The sequence below is a fragment of the Oncorhynchus clarkii genome, chromosome 4, assembly GCF_045791955.1.
Source record: "Oncorhynchus clarkii lewisi isolate Uvic-CL-2024 chromosome 4, UVic_Ocla_1.0, whole genome shotgun sequence".
NCBI lineage: Eukaryota > Metazoa > Chordata > Actinopteri > Salmoniformes > Salmonidae > Oncorhynchus > Oncorhynchus clarkii.
In genome coordinates this window covers 82,146,299-82,164,046 of record NC_092150.1, presented here as the reverse complement: position 1 = coordinate 82,164,046, position 17,748 = coordinate 82,146,299, and the positions used below count along the sequence as shown (strand labels likewise).

The following is a 17,748-nucleotide window of genomic DNA, read 5'->3' as shown; positions in this document are numbered from 1 at the left end:
TTTTCTCTTCATTATTTCTCTTCATATGACAAGGATTTAAAAGGATTTTCCAGTAGATTGTCGACTTGATTCATGATGATGACTGCAAGCTAAGATTGGACTGAGTATGTCAACATCTTACTTTCACAATCAATGCTACTGTACATATAACTTGATTTGACATCATTTCTGTGACCAATAACCTTGAGCCTTCTTGGAAGGGCACTTGTAATATAACTCTATAGCAGGACCCAAAGGGCTAAAATGTTGGATGTCTACCCTTACTAAGGTCTGAAGCTTTGTGATTCCGTAAGGTTCCCATGAGTGACAGAACACTGAGCCAATCACGGCTCAATGTTCCTATTTTCTGCTGGCCCACCCCACCACCACAGAAAGCACTGAGCTAGGATGAAACCTGAATTTTGGAGCTGCCTTACTCAAGTAAACAAAAAAGAGACCATGTTTGTATGGGGCTTTATAAACTCAATTATAAATATGTTTTTTTTTTTTACAATGTTTGCAAACTGATATGTGACACATATTAATGCCAAAATAACATGCAAAACAGGCAAGCCCCCCCCCCCCCACCCCCAAAAAATATGTACAGTGCCTTGCGAAAGTATTCGGCCCCCTTGAACTTTGCGACCTTTTGCCACATTTCAGGCTTCAAACATAAAGATATAGAACTGTATTTTTTTGTGAAGAATCAACAACAAGTGGGACACAATCATGAAGTGGAACGACATTTATTGGATATTTCAAACTTTTTGAACAAATCAAAAACTGAAAAATTGGGCGTGCAAAATTATTCAGCCCCCTTAAGTTAATACTTTGTAGCGCCACCTTTTGCTGCGATTACAGCTGTAAGTCGCTTGGGGTATGTCTCTATCAGTTTTGCACATCGAGAGACTGACATTTTTTCCTATTCCTCCTTGCAAAACAGCTCGAGCTCAGTGAGGTTGGATGGAGAGCATTTGTGAACAGCAGTTTTCAGTTCTTTCCACAGATTCTCGATTGGATTCAGGTCTGGACTTTGACTTGGCCATTCTACCACCTGGATATGTTTATTTTTGAACCATTCCATTGTAGATTTTGCTTTATGTTTTGGATCATTGTCTTGTTGGAAGACAAATCTCCGTCCCAGTCTCAGGTCTTTTGCAGACTCCATCAGGTTTTCTTCCAGAATGGTCCTGTATTTGGCTCCATCCATCTTCCCATCAATTTTAACCATCTTCCCTGTCCCTGCTGAAGAAAAGCAGGCCCAAACCATGATGCTGCCACCACCATGTTTGACAGTGGGGATGGTGTGTTCAGCTGTGTTGCTTTTATGCCAAACATAACGTTTTGCATTGTTGCCAAAAAGTTAAATTTTGGTTTCATCTGACCAGAGCACATTCTTCCACATGTTTGGTGTGTCGCCCAGGTGGCTTGTGGTAAACTTTAAACGACACTTTTTATGGATATCTTTAAGAAATGGCTTTCTTCTTGCCACTCTTCCATAAAGGCCAGATTTGTGCAATATACGACTGATTGTTGTCCTATGGACAGAGTCTCCCACCTCAGCTGTAGATCTCTGCAGTTCATCCAGAGTGATCATGGGCCTCTTGGCTGCATCTCTGATCAGACTTCTCCTTGTATGAGCTGAAAGTTTAGAGGGACGGCCAGGTCTTGGTAGATTTGCAGTGGTCTGATACTCCTTCCATTTCAATATTTTCGCTTGCACAGTGCTCCTTGGGATGTTTAAAGCTTGGGAAATCTTTTTGTATCCAAATCCGGCTTTAAACTTCTTCACAACCGTATCTCGGACCTGCCTGGTGTGTTCCTTGTTCTTCATGATGCTCTCTGCGCTTTTAACGGACCTCTGAGACTATCACAGTGCAGGTGCATTTATACAGAGACTTGATTACACACAGGTGGATTGTATTTATCATCATTAGTCATTTAGGTCAACATTGGATCATTCAGAGATCCTCGCTGAACTTCTGGAGAGAGTTTGCTGCACTGAAAGTAAAGGGGCTGAATAATTTTGCACGCCCAATTTTTCAGTTTTTGATTTGTTAAAAAAGTTTGAAATATCCAATAAATGTCGTTCCACTTCATGATTGTGTCCCACTTGTTGTTGATTCTTCACAAAAAAATACAGTTTTATATCTTTATGTTTGAAGCCTGAAATGTGGCAAAAGGTCGCAAAGTTCAAGGGGGCAGAATACTTTCGCAAGGCACTGTATATATATATATATATATATATATATATATATATATATATATATTATATATATCTGCCCCAACTGTCCTGAATGACGGGTCGCCACTGGTGTGTGCACATTTGGGACTGAATATTCTGAAGCAACACCCTAGAAGTAGTTGCTCTAGTTCAAACCAGACAAGTTTTGTCATTGTTTCTTAATCCCTGTGTCAATTCTGTTCTGAAAACACACACACTCTGCAGGCTCTGATGACGGTGAACTCCAGACTGAGGCAACTCTACCCCGACAGTGAGGAGCTGTTTGATATCGTCCTGATGACTAATAACCACGCCCAGGTCGGTGTGCGCCTCATCAACAGCATCAACCACTACGGTCCGTAAAACACGCTCTGAAACTCGTACTGCAATGTTTCAGCCACGCCTACAATGTCATAAGACACACCTGTTTTGCAAAGTATGTTCATGTTTCATTGAATGATTGGACATCCAACTTGATGTTGTTCTTTTGACCAAATATGTTGTTTTTAATGTTTATATGCTGTTGTTGATGATATGTAGTGGCAATCTTCAACCTGATGACCATGCCATCATATTTCTATGAGTTTCTGATAAAAAAGCAATGGTTCCCTCTCACAGATTTAACCATTGAGAGATTCTGTATGACTGGAGGGAAAAGCCCCATTGGCTATCTGAAGGCCTACATGACCAACCTGTACCTCTCCAAGGATGGAGAGAAAGTCACTGAGGCCATTGAGGAGGGTAGGTGGTGATGCTACTGGTTTAGGTTGGCATGGATGCTAAGTCAACAACTGTAGATGTACATTGTGGTAACACGTTATAGTATAGCCTACAGATATAATGCATGGATGATGCTGTTGTAATGGGTTGTGACTAGATGGTATACAGCCAAGGACGAGTTTAGAATTGAACTACCATAAGAGTTTAGACTTAATTTTGGAGAGGATGAGTCGGATTTCACTGTTAGTTTTACACACAACATAATTGTGCAGTTTCAGTTAATAAAACTGACGATTGTTTATTTTTGATGAAATTACTGATGATGAGGGTACTGTTGCTTGTCTGCGTGTGCTTGCTGTAACTGTCACCTCCTAATGTCATCCCCCTGTCATCCTAGGTAGCTAGTTCCACAGTAGTTGTAGAATGAAGGACATTGTGTCCCGGTGTTGTTGCCATTCATGTTCACCCCATTGGGTAGACTGTATCACGGTGACATCTAGATGCTTACCAGTGTGAGTTATTTCTCTGGTAGTACAAGACATAAATCCTAGACAAAAATAAACACAAATTGTCCACGTTATACTAGCTACCAGAGACTGGGTGAAAGTACAGCTGTCCAGTGAGAAGCACAACGCCGGTGCACTGGTCATTCACACTGGCTTGGCGTGTTGTCGTTATTGCCCTCTGTCAGCTAATTGTCATTGCCTCGTGACTCATAGCTAGCTAACTAACCTAACTCTCTAGCTAGCTGTTGCCAAAGTAACAGAAACTGGCAAATCGCACAGCGAGAGAATGGCAATTTTTGCGTCACTTACGTAGCTTTATACCATCTAGCCATAACTGTTGTAAAGCATTGCAAGACTTGTTATGAGCATGTATAAGCCCCTTATGTCTTATAAACAGGCATTGCTGCAGCGACCATGTTTGCATCTGGAGATGTGGAGAACCAGCTGTCCGACACACAGCTGAAAGTAGCTTTTGACGGGGACGCAGTCCTCTTCTCTGACGAGTCGGAGATCATCGTGAAACAACACGGCCTGGACACGTTCTTTGAGCACGAGAAGGAATTTGAGAACAAACCACTTGCACAGGTGATCATGAGAGGACTCTGAAGCAGAATACGTCTCCAAATTCTGTTAGCTTTTGACATGGCCGTTTGTGTCAGATTTAACTAACTATCCCACTATGCCTAATACTAGACCTAACCCTTTCCTTATGCCTACCAAGTTGTTGCATATCTAAAGACCATCTATAATAGGGGGCTAGCCCAATAAAGTGGAACCCATTTATGTATTATATGCTTTGATTTTGGACAAAAGTAAAAAAATATGTCTCATTGTTTCTCTCAGGGTCCCTTGAAGTGTTTCCTGGAGGCGCTGGGGAAGCTCCAGAGAAAGTTCTACGCCAAGAACGAGCGTATGACCTGCCCCATTCGTACCTACTTGGTAACAGCCCGCAGTGCAGCCAGCTCAGGGGCCCGTGTCCTCAAGACCCTCAGGAGCTGGGGCCTGGAGATCGACGAAGCCCTGTTCCTAGCAGGGGCCCCCAAAGGGCCTCTCCTGCAGAAGATCCGGCCCCACATATTCTTTGACGACCAGATGTTCCACATCGAGGGAGCCAAGGAGCTGGGGACCATCGCTGCACACGTGCCTTATGGGATCGGACAGAAGTATCACAAGGGGGAACTTATTGAGCAGCCTGACAAAGATGTCAAAGACAAGAAGTAAAGAGCCTCCTAGTGGTGGGGAGATATCATACGTTATGCAAATGCTTAGTTGCACACAACCCTGTCATCAGCTGTAGGACCTTTATTGTTTATCAGGATTTTATATTATTTCTCTTTTTTACACATTATTACAAACATCTTTATCAGAGAATATTGTATTAACAGGAGAGAAAAACACATCGCTTAGGACTGTAGATGTAATACTCACATCAGGGACCAATGTCACCTAATGTTCTCTGTCATGAGGAGAGAAAGGATCACTTTCCTACAATCCTCATCACCATCACATTGTAGTCTTTAATAGTATTTGGTAAAATATGTAGTTTTTTATGAAAATGTATGTTAGTGTGTTCAAATTTTGTATAGTGTGTTCAAATTTTACACATGAAAGTATATTTAGCAAAGTGTATTTTATATCTTTAGATATGTGCACTCTAGTGCACTAACAAGGTAGAATGGTTATTGATATGAAGCGCTGAAAAAATATATGCGTTTTGGTTTTACTGCACACCATACAAAACAGACATTAACACATTATTTATTTATTATTTACACTTAGATGCAGTCGGGATCTTAAGCACTTACAAACTCGTACCATATTATACGAATTGGAATTCGTCAAATTTTCGAATTGCAAACATTTAAAACATTTTTTTTGCAGGACATGACATCATACAAAATGGATGATGTAGTACACAATTGTGCATATTTTTTGGGGACCCATTTTGGCTCGTGAGCACGACTTTAAAAACTATTGTCTGAAATGTACTAAACTTTAAAAGCAACACTTTAATATTCAATAATTATATTATTTTTACTATCCATGCATTGTTCTAGTCTATTCCATTTTCTTATTCCATTTAATAATACTTGTTTTTAGATGCAAGAAACCTCCCCTTGCTCTTAGTAAAGCTGTATTAGGCTATATGTTATATCAAAACCTCAAGCAAGCTAGTTCAACATACCTGTTCCACTAGTAAAATGTTACGTGTCGGGTATTTTGTTACATATAGTTTACAGTTGAATATACAGTATGTATAAGGACAGTCTATATTGTATGTTGAACATGAACTATTTATATTTTTTCTTCTTTGTGTGTTAACACATATTTTAGGAATTATTCAAATGTCTATTTTTAAGAATATCCAGTCTGTATTTTTTCTTCTTTGTGTGTTAACACATATTTTAGGAATTATTCAAATGTCTATTTGTAAGAATATCCAGTCTGTATTTTTTCACTTTTAACTTAACATAAATATTTATCATGTGCATATTGCAGTAAGGTTAAATAAAGGTTTAAAATAGATGTGAATGGTTGATTCATGTTTTTATGTATTATCCACACATTGATACAAACCCGATTGAGATGTTGTGGCAGGACCTGAAACAAGAAGTTCATCCTCAGAAACCCACAAATATCGCTGAGTTAAAGCAGTTCTGCATGGAAGAGTGGGCCAACATTCCTCCACAGTGATGTGAGAGGCTGAACAACAACTACAGGAAATGTTTGGTTGTGGTCATTGCAGCAAAATGTGGCACAAGCAGTTATTGATTGTAAGGGGGTAATTACTTTATCACACGGGGACATTGGGTGTTGTATAACTGTTTATAAAAAAAATGAAATCAGTATCACATTTTTTATTATTTGTTCAGTCAGGCTCCTTTTATCTCATTTTAGGTTTTGGTTGAAGATGTGTAAAAGATTTGCAAAAATAGAGAAAATCAGAAAGGGGGAAATACTTTTTCAGGGCACTGAATATAATGTGTGGATTCCCCTAGAGTCTGAATGTTAGGAGATGATCACACATGAATAGTGTATCTGTTGGTTATATGTGTGTCGTATGTGTCAGGATGGGGATCCATTGGGGATGTCAACAACACTTGACTGTATCCTGCTCCCAGGGGGCTAGCATGTGGCACGCCTTTAGACTGTGTTACATAGTAGTGACACACACACACAGTGATATGGCTGCATAATGCCAACAGGAAACTGATATGATAATGACATGTCTATTTATAGCTTCCTAAGGACCAGCATTTACACTTTGTTCACTCTAATAGACATTTGTTTTTGATCTTAATCTCTGAGGACATACATGCCACTGTGTTAGTTCCTGTTTTCCCTTTGAGAGACATTCTGGGCTTTTCAATGATATCACATGTGTGACCTGGATAACTTTATCTTTCTGTTTTTAAAAAATGGCTGCCAACTTAATTAGAACAGTTTATGGTAAGAAGAAAGGTAAGGCCGGAATTCAATTTGATCGTGCTTTGTCAGCAATGCAGGTTCTAAAGGCAATGTGCCCACGTTCGTGGAGACCATATTCACAGTAAACACGACATATGTCGGCTAATGGCGCATTTTCCAAATCTACAATCAGATTAAATCCTGGCCTAAGTGTGTGTCGTTGTGTCATTATATTATTTGTTAGTTTGATATTCTATTCTGCTTCTAGCAAATAAAATATCTCAGATAGTATGGTGAGTTTTCAGAGCAGTGTAATATTTGATTCAATACAATTAGAGCAAAATAAGAGCTTGTTTATACTGTAATGTCCTCTTTACTGTATATCAGGATGTGTCTATGTTTTCTATACTGTCCTCTTTACTGTACATCAGGATGTGTCAACTATGTTTTCTACACTGTACCCTTTTACTGTACATCAGGATGTGTCAGCTATGTTTTCTATACTGTCCTCTTTACTGTACATCAGGATGTGTCAACTATGTTTTCTATACTGTACCCTTTTACTGTACATCAGGATGTGTCAACTATGTTTTCTATACTGTACCCTTTTACTGTACATCAGGATGTGTCAGCTATGTTTTCTATACTGTACCCTTTTACTGTACATCAGGATGTGTCAATGTTTTCTACACTGTACCCTTTCACTGTACATCAGGATGTGTCTATGTTTTCTACACTGTACCCTTTCACTGTAATGTAAAATGGTTCATATGTTCTATTGACCTATTCCTTATGTTCACTACAGAGCACATACAATAAAACATAAAAAAATATATGCTATTTCTTTACAAACTAGTGTACTAAATATAGCTCTGTACACACTTGTGCATATTGTTCAGTGGATTTTACAGTGGCTTTACATTTCCTTAGTACGCTGATTTTCTAGTTTACCCTACTTTGGGACAGGAATGTTCTGCTAACATACATTTCTGATTCAGTTAAGCAAACAAGGAATTGTATTGCAGTTGGTATGTCTTTTTGTCGGATCAGGTTGGGTATAATCCATTTGCTGTATCTCCCTGCTTACAATGTCATCACGTATTTCATTTTCTCTTCTGTTTCCTCATTTCTTGTCACGCCCTGATCTGTTTTACCTGTCCTTGTGCTTGTCTCCACCCCCTCCAGGTGTCGCCCATCTTCCCCATTATCCCCAGTGTATTTATACCTGTGTTTTCTGTCTGCCTGTTGCTAGTTCGTCTTGTTTGTTCAAGTCAACCAGCACTTCTCTTGTTTTCTCGTCCTCCTGGTGTCGAGCCTTGCCTGTCCAGACTGAGCCTGCCTGTTGTCCTGTGCCTTTGTCCCTACTCTGGATTACCGACCTCTGCCTGACCTGACCTGGGCCTGCCTGTCGTCCTATACCTTGGCCCCACTACTCTGGATTATCGACCCCTGCCTGCCATGACCTGTAGTTTCCCTGCCCCGGTTGTTACAATAAACATTGTTACTTCAACACAGTGTGCCAGTTCATCTTGTACGTTCAAGTCAACCAGCATGTTATTTTTTTTTTGCCTGTCCACAACCATTCTCTTGCCTACCCCTTTTGGATTGTGAATAAACATCTTGTACTCTAACCATCTGCCTCCTGTGTTTGCATCTGGGTCTCGCCTTGTGTACTTATAATAATATAGTAATTTTCTCAACTATGGAAATGATTTCATTATTGACAGATGACTGCTATATATTTTTTACTTTGGTTGAGACAAGTTTGTTAATTGTTGTACTTAGAGTCGCTTTTGACTCCTTTCCTGTTTCAGTCAAAATCCAATCAACGGACCAGACATCCAGAATCTGTTTTAAGGCCAAATTCCACTCCATGTACTCATGTGTCATTGCCAAACAATGGAGCAACATGATTGTTATGACAAAAAGGGGCAAGGATTGGAATGTTAGCACATACAGTACAAACTTGATTTGTCCAGGCTAGACCAGACAGTGGGTTCTCCTGAGTAACCACAGACCACAAAACAGATCCATTTACTTTTTTGTTGCTATATCTGGTTTAATGCATCATATTTCAGCCTGTGAAAACCAGTATATGTTTTAATTGTATACTGGTTCCTGAGAAGTAAATTAACTCAAATAAAGTAAAATACATGCCGAAAGCCAGATGTATTTTAAAACCAACACAGTATTCTAAATTGTGGGTCTCAGCAAACTAAACTCTCTTGTTTGATCAACACAGCTATTTCTGTTGCAAAGACAAACTTCAATATTTACGTTCACACACTATTGTTTTTCAAACTCAATTCACAATTGAGCAAAAATGCTAAAATATTTGAATTTTGCCTGTGACTTAATAAGGTAAATATCTTTGTATTTGTATTTATTATGGATCCCCATTAGATCCTACAAAGGCAGCATCTACTCTTCCTGGGGTTTATTATGGATCCCCATTAGATCCTACCAAGGCAGCAGCTACTCTTCCTGGGGTTTATTATGGATCCCCATTAGATCCTACAAAGGCAGCATCTACTCTTCCTGGGGTTCAGCAAAATTAAGGCAGTTACACCATTTTTAAAAACAATACAATCACAACATATTTCACAACACGTTAAGTCTGTGCCCTCAGGCCTCTACTACCACATATCTACAACACAAAATCCATTTGTACATATGTGTATAGAGCATTTGTTATCGCGTGTGTGTGTATGCATGTCTGTGCCTGTGTTTGTGTCTCTTCACAGTCCCCGCTGTTCCATAAGGTGTATTTGTATCTGTTTTTTTAAATCTAATTCTACTGCTGCATCAGTTACCTGATGTGGAATAGAGTTCCATGAACTCATGGCTCTATGTAGTACTGTCTGTTCTGGACCTGGGGACTGTGAAGACACCTCTGGTGGCATGTCTTGTGGGGTATGCATGGGTGTCCGAGCTGTGTGCAAGTAGTTCAAACAGACAGCTCGGTGCATTCAACATGTCAACTGTAGTCCACACGACTGAACCGTAGTCCATGTGCAACAAAACTAGGGCCTGTAGGACCTGCCTTTTTGATAGTGTTGTTAAGAAGGGCAGAGCAGTGCTTTATTATGGACAGACTTCTCCCCATCTTAGATACTGTTGTATCAATATGTTTTGACCATGACAGTTTTTAATCTAGGGTTACTCCAAGCAGTTTAGTCACCTCAACCTGCTCAATTTCCACATTATTCACTACAATATTTAGTTGAGGTTTAGGGTTTAGAAAATGATTTGACCTAAATAAAAGGCGTTAGTTTAAAAAAAAAAATTTATGACTTAACTTATTCCTTGCTACCCATTCTGAAACTAACTGCAGCTCTTTGTTAAGTGTTGCTGTAATTTCAGTCGCTGTGGTAGCTGACGTGTATAGTGTTGAGTCATCCGCATACATAGACACTCTGGCTTTACTCAAGGCCAGTGGCATGTTGTTAGTAAAGATGGAAAAAGTAAGGGGACTAGACAGCTGCCCTGGGGAATTCTACCTGGATTATGTTGGAGAGTCTTCCATTAAAGAACACCCTCTGTGTTCTGTTAGACAGGTAACTCTTAATCCACAATATAGCAGGGGGAGTAAAGCCATAACACATACCTTTTTCCAGCAGCAGACTATGATCGAAAATGTCAAAAGACTCACTGTGTAACAAGACAGCGCCCACAATCTTTTTATAGTCAATTTCTCTCAGCCAATCATCAGTCATTTCTGTATCTGCTGTGCTTGTTGAATGTCCTTCCCTATAAATGTGCTGAAAATCTTGTACATTTTTTCATTATAAAATAGCATTGTATCTGGTCAAACAATTTTTTCCAAAAGTTTACCGTGTGCAAAGTTTAATGGGTGCATGCTTATTAGCAACTGGAATAAGGAATTTCATGTGTCAAGAGCAGCATCTGTTTGCGCCTCATTACACACCACAGACCAACAAATATTCTTTACATCAACAACATACAGTAGGAATCACTACAAAACCTCTTGTATGACCTCTTATACACTATATTAGGCCCAGCCTTTGGAATTTTGGTTTTCCTAGAAATGGCTACTATATTGAGATCACTACATCTGATGGATTTGGATACAGCTTTAAAGCAGCAGGTAGCCTTGTGGTTAGAGCGTTGGAATCGTAAACGAAAGGTTGGTAATCAAATCCCCGAGCTGACAAGGTCAAAGGTCTGCCGTTCTGCTCTTGAACAAGGCAGTTAACCCACTGTTCCTATGCTGTCATTGAAAATAAGAATTTGTTCTTTACTGACTTGCTGAGTTAAATATATATATTTCTGCAGCATCATTAAAGATGTGATCAATACATGTTGATGATTTAATTCCTGTGCTGTTTGTAACTACCCTGGTAGGTTGACTGATAACCGGAAGCAGGTTTCAGGCACTGGTTACAGTTTGAAGCTTTTTCTTGAGTGGGCAGATTGATGAAAGCCAGTCAATATTTAAATCACCCAGAAAATATACCTCTCTGTTGATATCACATACATTATCAAGCATTTCACAGATGTTATCCAGATACTGACTTTTAGCACTTGGTGGTCTATGGCAACTTCCCACAAGAATGGGCTATAGGTGAGGCAGATGAACCTGTAGCCATATTTCTTCAGCAGTATTCAACACGAGATCCTCTCTAAGCTTTCCAGAAATGTGGTTCTAATTGGCAACACCTCCACCTTTGGCATTTCTGTATTTTCTGTGGATGCTATAACCATGTATTGCTATCATTGAATCATCAAAGGTATTATCGAAGTGAGTTTCAGAGATTGTCAGAATATGAATGTCATCTGTTACTAGCAACATTGATTTCATGAACCTCGTGTCTTAACACTTCTTAAGGCCAGGGGGCACTATTTTCACATCCGGATGAAAAGTGTGCCCAAAGTAAACTGCCTGCTACTCAGGCCCAGAAGCTGGCTATGCATATAATTGGTTGATTTGGATAGAAAACACTCTAAAGTTTCTAAAACTGTTAAACGTATGTCTGTCAGTATAACAGAACTTATTTGGCAGACGAAACCCAGAGGACAAACCATCAAGGAATGTTTTTTTGAGGTCACTCTCTTTTCAATGGGTTTTTCTATGTGAATCTAGATTTCTAGGGCACTTGCTTGCAGTTCCTATCGCTTCCACTAGATGTCAACAGTCTAGAAATTGGTTGATGTTTTTCCATTGAGAAATGAAGAAGTAGCCATTTCCTTTCTGGGTGGATAGCCAAGTGTACTGTTGTGGTTGGGGCGCACGACCTGAAAGCTCGCTCCACTTTGTTTTCGTCCGATATTGAACATCGTTTATTCCGTCTTAAATGTTATCGATTATTTGCGTTTAAAAATACCTAAAGTTGGATTAGGAAAGTTGTTTGAAATGTTTGGACCAAGTTTACAGGTAACTTATTAGATACTTTGTAGTCATGTTGCGCAAGTTGGAACCTGTGTATTTTCTGAATCAAACACACCAAATAAATGGACATTTTGGGGATATAACGATGGAATTTATAAAACAAAAGGTCCATTTGTGCAGGGGCAAAAATCTGATATCAACTTTGGAGGGGACAATTACATTACATTTTCTCAAGAGCAATTCCCGAGGGGGACACCAAAAGTAGTGCTGTAACACAGCCTACGTTGTAATATGTTAAATGTATATTGAGGAACCATATTTATTACAACTGGATAATTGATAGGTACAGTAGTTAACTGAAGGGTTGTCCCAACTTGTTCAAATCATTATAATACTACTGTCACGTTCTGACCTTTATTTCCTTTGTTTTGTCATTATTTAGTATTTTCTATGATTTGGGGATTTCTATGTTTCGGCCTAGTATGGTTCTCAATCAGAGGCAGGTGTCATTAGTTGTCTCTAATTGAGAATCATACTTAGGTAGCCTGGGTTGCACTGCTTGTTTGTGGGTGATTGTCTATGTTGATTGCTTGTTTCAGCACAGCTCCCATTAGCTTCACGGTTGTTATTTCGTTTATTGTTTTTGTATAGTGTTTCAGTGTTTTCTTTATTAAAATGAATGATGAACACATACCACGCCGCATTTTGGTCCTCCGATCCATCTCGCCTCTCCTCTTCAGATGAAGAGGAAGACGGCCGTGACAGAATCACCCACCAACCAAGGACCAAGCGGCGTGGTAAAAGACAGCGACGGCAACAGCAGCAGCAGCAGCAACAACAGCAGCCGGTATCACAGGACTCCTGGACATGGGAGGAGATACTGAACGGAGAGGGACCCTGGGCACAGGCTGGGGAATATCGCCGCCCCAAAGCAGAGCTGGAGGCAGCGAAAGCTGAGCGGCGGCGATATGAGGAGGCAGTGCGACAGGTACGAGAGGCAGCCCCCCAATTTTTTGGGGGGGCACACGAAGTGTGGAGCTAAGCCAGGTAGCAGACCTGAGCTCACTCCTCGTGCTTATTATAAGCAGCGCGTTACTGGTCAGGCACCGTGTTATGCGGTTAAGCACACGGTGTCGCCAGTACGTGTCCATAGCCCGGTGCGCTATAGGACAGCCCCCCGAGAGTGTCATGTGAGTGCGGGCATTGAGCCAGGGCGTATGGTGCCTGCACAGCGGATCTGGTCGCCGGTACGCAGTTTTGGTCCAGGGTATCCTGCGCCGGCTCTGCGTGCTGTGTCTCCGGGGCGCTGGGAGGGTGCAGTGCGTCCTCTGCCTGCGCTCCGCTCGTGCCGGGCAAATGTGGGAGTGGAGCCTAAGGGAGAGGTGCGCATAGTAAGCACTAGATCTCCCGTGCTTACCCACAGCCCGGTTCAACCTGTGCCTGCACTCTGGAGGGTCCGGGCTAGAGTAGTTGTCCAGCCTGGGGAAGTGGTGCCAAGGTTGCGCACCAGAGCTCCAGTGCTCCCCCACAGCCCGGTCCTTCAGGTGCCTCCTCCTAACACCAAGCTTCCTGAAGGTCTCCCCAGCCTGGTGGTTCCTGTGGCAGCCCCACGCACCAGGCTGTCTCTCTGTCTCCTCCCTGCAGGTGGTCCCGCCTGTCCGGCGCTGCTGGGGGAGTCTCCCGCCTGTCCGGCGCTGCTGGCGGAGTCTCCCGCCTGTCTGGCGCTGCTGGCGGAGTCTCCCGCCTGTCCGGCGCTGCTGCCGGAGTCTTAGGCGCCAGAGCCCCTCAGCCCAGAGGCGCCAGAGCCCCTCAGCCCAGAGGCGCCAGAGCTGCCGCCCCTCTGTCCCGAGCTGCCGCCCCTCTGTCCATTGAGAAGGGTTGCCATGGTTAGGAAGCCACGGAGGCGGACAATGAGGCGGACTAAGACAATGGTGAAGTGGGGTCCGCGTCCCGCGCCAGAGCCGCCACCGCGGACAGACGCCCACCCAGACCCTCCCCTATAGGTTAAGGTTTTGCGGCCGGAGTCCGCACCTTTGGGGGGGGGGGGGGTACTGTCACGTTCTGACCTTTATTTCCTTTGTTTTGTATTTATTTAGTATGGTCAGGGCGTGAGTTGGGTGGGCAGTCTATGTTTGATTTTCTATGATTTGGGGATTTCTATGTTTCGGCCTAGTATGGTTCTCAATCAGAGGCAGGTGTCATTAGTTGTCTCTGATTGAGAATCATACTTAGGTAGCCTGGGTTGCACTGTTTGTTTGTGGGTGATTGTCTATGTTGATTGCTTGTTTCAGCACAGTTCGCATTAGCTTCACGGTTGTTATTTCGTTTATTGTTTTTGTATAGTGTTTCAGTGTTTTCTTTATTAAAATTAATGATGAACACATACCACGCCGCATTTTGGTCCTCCGATCCATCTCGCCTCTCCTCTTCAGATGAAGAGGAGGACGACCGTGACAACTACTACTAATAATAGTTATAGCAGTGTTCCTTATCAGTCCAGTATGTATTTGTACTTACAACCAGCAATACCAAGAAAGGGCAGTAGGTGGTAATGGTACTGTACACTGTGTATGGGTGCAGTTTTCATAAATACAATGAACGTGGTGTGATGTCATCTAAAATAATCTCCATTGAGAACCATCACAAAGTTGGTCTCCGTATTGAATTGACCTTTTCATTGGACTTTTTCTGATACATTTATATAGTCATTAAATATGTGCCACTGGCCTGAGTCTACTACAACAGCTTTACAAGAACAAAAAGCTCAAAATAAGTACAATTCTAAAAGTGAAAGAACTACCTCAATGAATAACCCCAAAAAATCTACCAAAATATCCTTCAAAAATACTGATTTATTGTTCAGTCAGTGTCTCAACTCTTCAAACAGCAGCTATGGACAAGTATGTCACACAAAATATGCAATTTTAAATAAGAATAACAAAATGAATAATTAGTATGTGTACTGTCATGTACTAAAAACTGAAAACTACTAAACAAAAGAACAAATATACTATACACCTGGGGTTCTCAAACAGGGGTCCGTGGACCCCTATTGGTCAGTGGTGTAATTACAAGGGTTCCGTGAAATAAAAAAGTGTAATGAACGTATTCATCACCACACGGATTCCAGTAACTTTACCTATAATATAGAGGGGGTGGAGGTCCCCGAGGACCACTCAAAACCTTGCCTGCCTTGCCTCAAAATATGCAGGGGTTCCAGTACCCAAAAAAGGTTGAGAACCACTGCTACACACACTACTGAACAAAAGAACCGAACATTTGTCCAGCCTGTCTTTATGTACATTATAGACAACTACGCCATTCAGTCTCTCTTGGCCCATGCTAGCCTGTAGCCAAGTCTTTCACCTGCGGAGTGCACTGAAACTCCTCTCAGCCTCACATGAAGCCACTGGCACCACAAACAAAAAATTCTGATCAGCACCTCAAGTTGGTCAACCAACCCCCACACCTCCACTGGAAGCTTCCTGAGGACCTCTGCTGCCTCTCTACTGCTGCTACAGGGGTATTTGTTTCAAAAGAGAGGCAACTGCACTGAAAGAGAATCTATGTTCAGCTCTGGGTACTGATCTAGAGACTCATCCAATTGCCCCGTGAGAAGCGCTCTTTCCAACGTTTGCAGGACATTTAGATTGTCCTGGTCAAAACAGTCGCCAAACTGAACCTCCACACCATCCAACACTTTAAAAAATTCTTCCCTATAGTGATCCACTGTTTTGCCAGCAAATCGTCTTGAGTGTGTCTCAATGGAGTCAATCAATGTTGTTGCTTTCTCATACAGTGCTAGGTAGCTTTCATAACTTATTCTGTTAACCCCATGCAGAAGATAATTGAACACTGATTGGATTTCACTGGTGTGCTTTTACAGTTACAAAGTGGCGGTGGGTTTGGCAGTTTTGACGTGCTGTGAATTTTACAATGGCTTTTCTCCAGTTCCTAAATCCTGCACTAATGAAGGCAGCATCTGCTCTTTGGCCAATAGATGGCTGGCTTGAAAACCCTTGGCTACAGTGAAAACACAACACTCCTTTTACTGATGGATTAAAAGGTAGCCAGGGGAAATTGCGAAGCCATCTCTCTTGAAACGTCAACAGTCTGTTGGCAAGAGTTTGCGGTTCTATAAATTGTGGGTGTGGCTGATATGGTTTTGTGCCATAACTGAGGTAACTGGACAATGCTGTGCCACTGTTCCCTATACTGGTGCTGCTGGCAACAAGGTTGACACCTGGTCCTGCCGTAGATGTGAAACCGTCCTGAAGTCTCTCTCCCTGGCTCTTCCCCTTTCACCACCCTCACTGACTCACAGTCTGTCTCCTAGAAAATAAATAAGGTGTTTGCTATACTCCTAACTACCGGTACCCAAAACTACACAATTAATCACAACAGCAATACCATTGCCTTAAACAAATCTTAGTTCAGTCACCAGTTTAAGTTGAGAGTGGGGGTGTTTCCAATTATGTCCTATTTTACAAGTCTAAAAAACCTTTCATAATGTTGCCAAACAAAGACTCAACAAACTTACCTGAGACTCCCTGTCCCTCTGCCCATCTGTCCCCAGCTCTGCTGTCTGTGTGCCATCTGTCCCCAGCTCTGCTGTCTGTGTGCCATCTGTCCCCAGCTCCGCTGTCTGTGTGCCATCTGTCCCCAGCTCTGCTGTCTGTGTGCCATCTGTCCCCAGCTCTGCTGTCTGTGTGCCATCTGTCCCCAGCTCTGCTGTCCCTGCCCATCTGTCCCCAGCTCTGCTGTCTGTGTGCCATCTGTTGCCTGATATGCCTAATGACATCATTGTGAAACATTTCTATTAGCATTTCACTTTCTTATTAGCATTTTATCAACTTGTTTTTGAGATATTAGGCTACTAGGGTTCTTACTTAGCGTTTTGGTGTACTGAAAAATACTCTGTCCTTTTTCTGCCATTTTTTTACCTGGCTGGCTACACACAGTGTGCAGGTTATTACCAGTAGGAGATGGGCTTCTATCATTCTAGATGGGCTTCAATCTAAAAGGTAGCTAGCTAGCTGGTCAGCTAGCAAATATGAAACGGATTGCAGTGACAAGGGTTGACAGCTGTATGAGTTCACCATTTACACAACGCATGCTGCAACCTTTTGTAATTGTAATGTAGTTTGTTTTTTAGTGGCTGGCTTCCAACAATAGCTGAATTTGCAGAGCTAGCGGGCACCAATTCCGTTTCGGTGGCGTTTGCTATAATCTTTGCTATCGTCAGTTTACTCAAGATCGGCACACAGGTGCTTCAAAGTCCCCAAGCGACAATTTAGCTTTGGCAACGAGACCATTAAATATATTTAAGACAATGGTAGAGTAGTTCTGTTCCGTTTGGAGTTCAGTTTATAGATAACCGTATCACAGGAACGTCGAAGCACTACAGCTACATGCTGATCTTGGCATAAACAGACGATAACAAATATTCTATCTTTGACGACTCCACATAAATTGAATAGGTACTAGCTAGCTTGCTAGCTAATGTTTGCTTTAGTTTGCTCGCTGGCTGTGCAAATTCAGCCATTGTGTGTGTGTGAACC

General features: G+C 41.8%; 2 protein-coding genes across 2 annotated transcripts in view; one reads left to right on the top strand and one right to left on the bottom strand.

Moving 5' to 3' along the window:
* The window catches only part of LOC139407365 (synaptotagmin-14-like), a 48,133-nt gene that overhangs the window by 28,613 nt on the left and 1,772 nt on the right, over positions 1-17,748 (bottom strand). The gene's annotated exons all lie outside the window — the stretch shown is intronic.
* LOC139407367 (cytosolic 5'-nucleotidase 1A-like) lies at positions 2,430-5,296 on the top strand. The gene is made up of 4 exons (XM_071151086.1): positions 2,430-2,558; positions 2,822-2,944; positions 3,827-4,014; positions 4,273-5,296. Exons 1-4 carry the CDS (start codon positions 2,435-2,437, stop codon positions 4,648-4,650), a joined length of 813 nt encoding a protein of 270 aa, XP_071007187.1. The 5' UTR covers positions 2,430-2,434; the 3' UTR covers positions 4,651-5,296.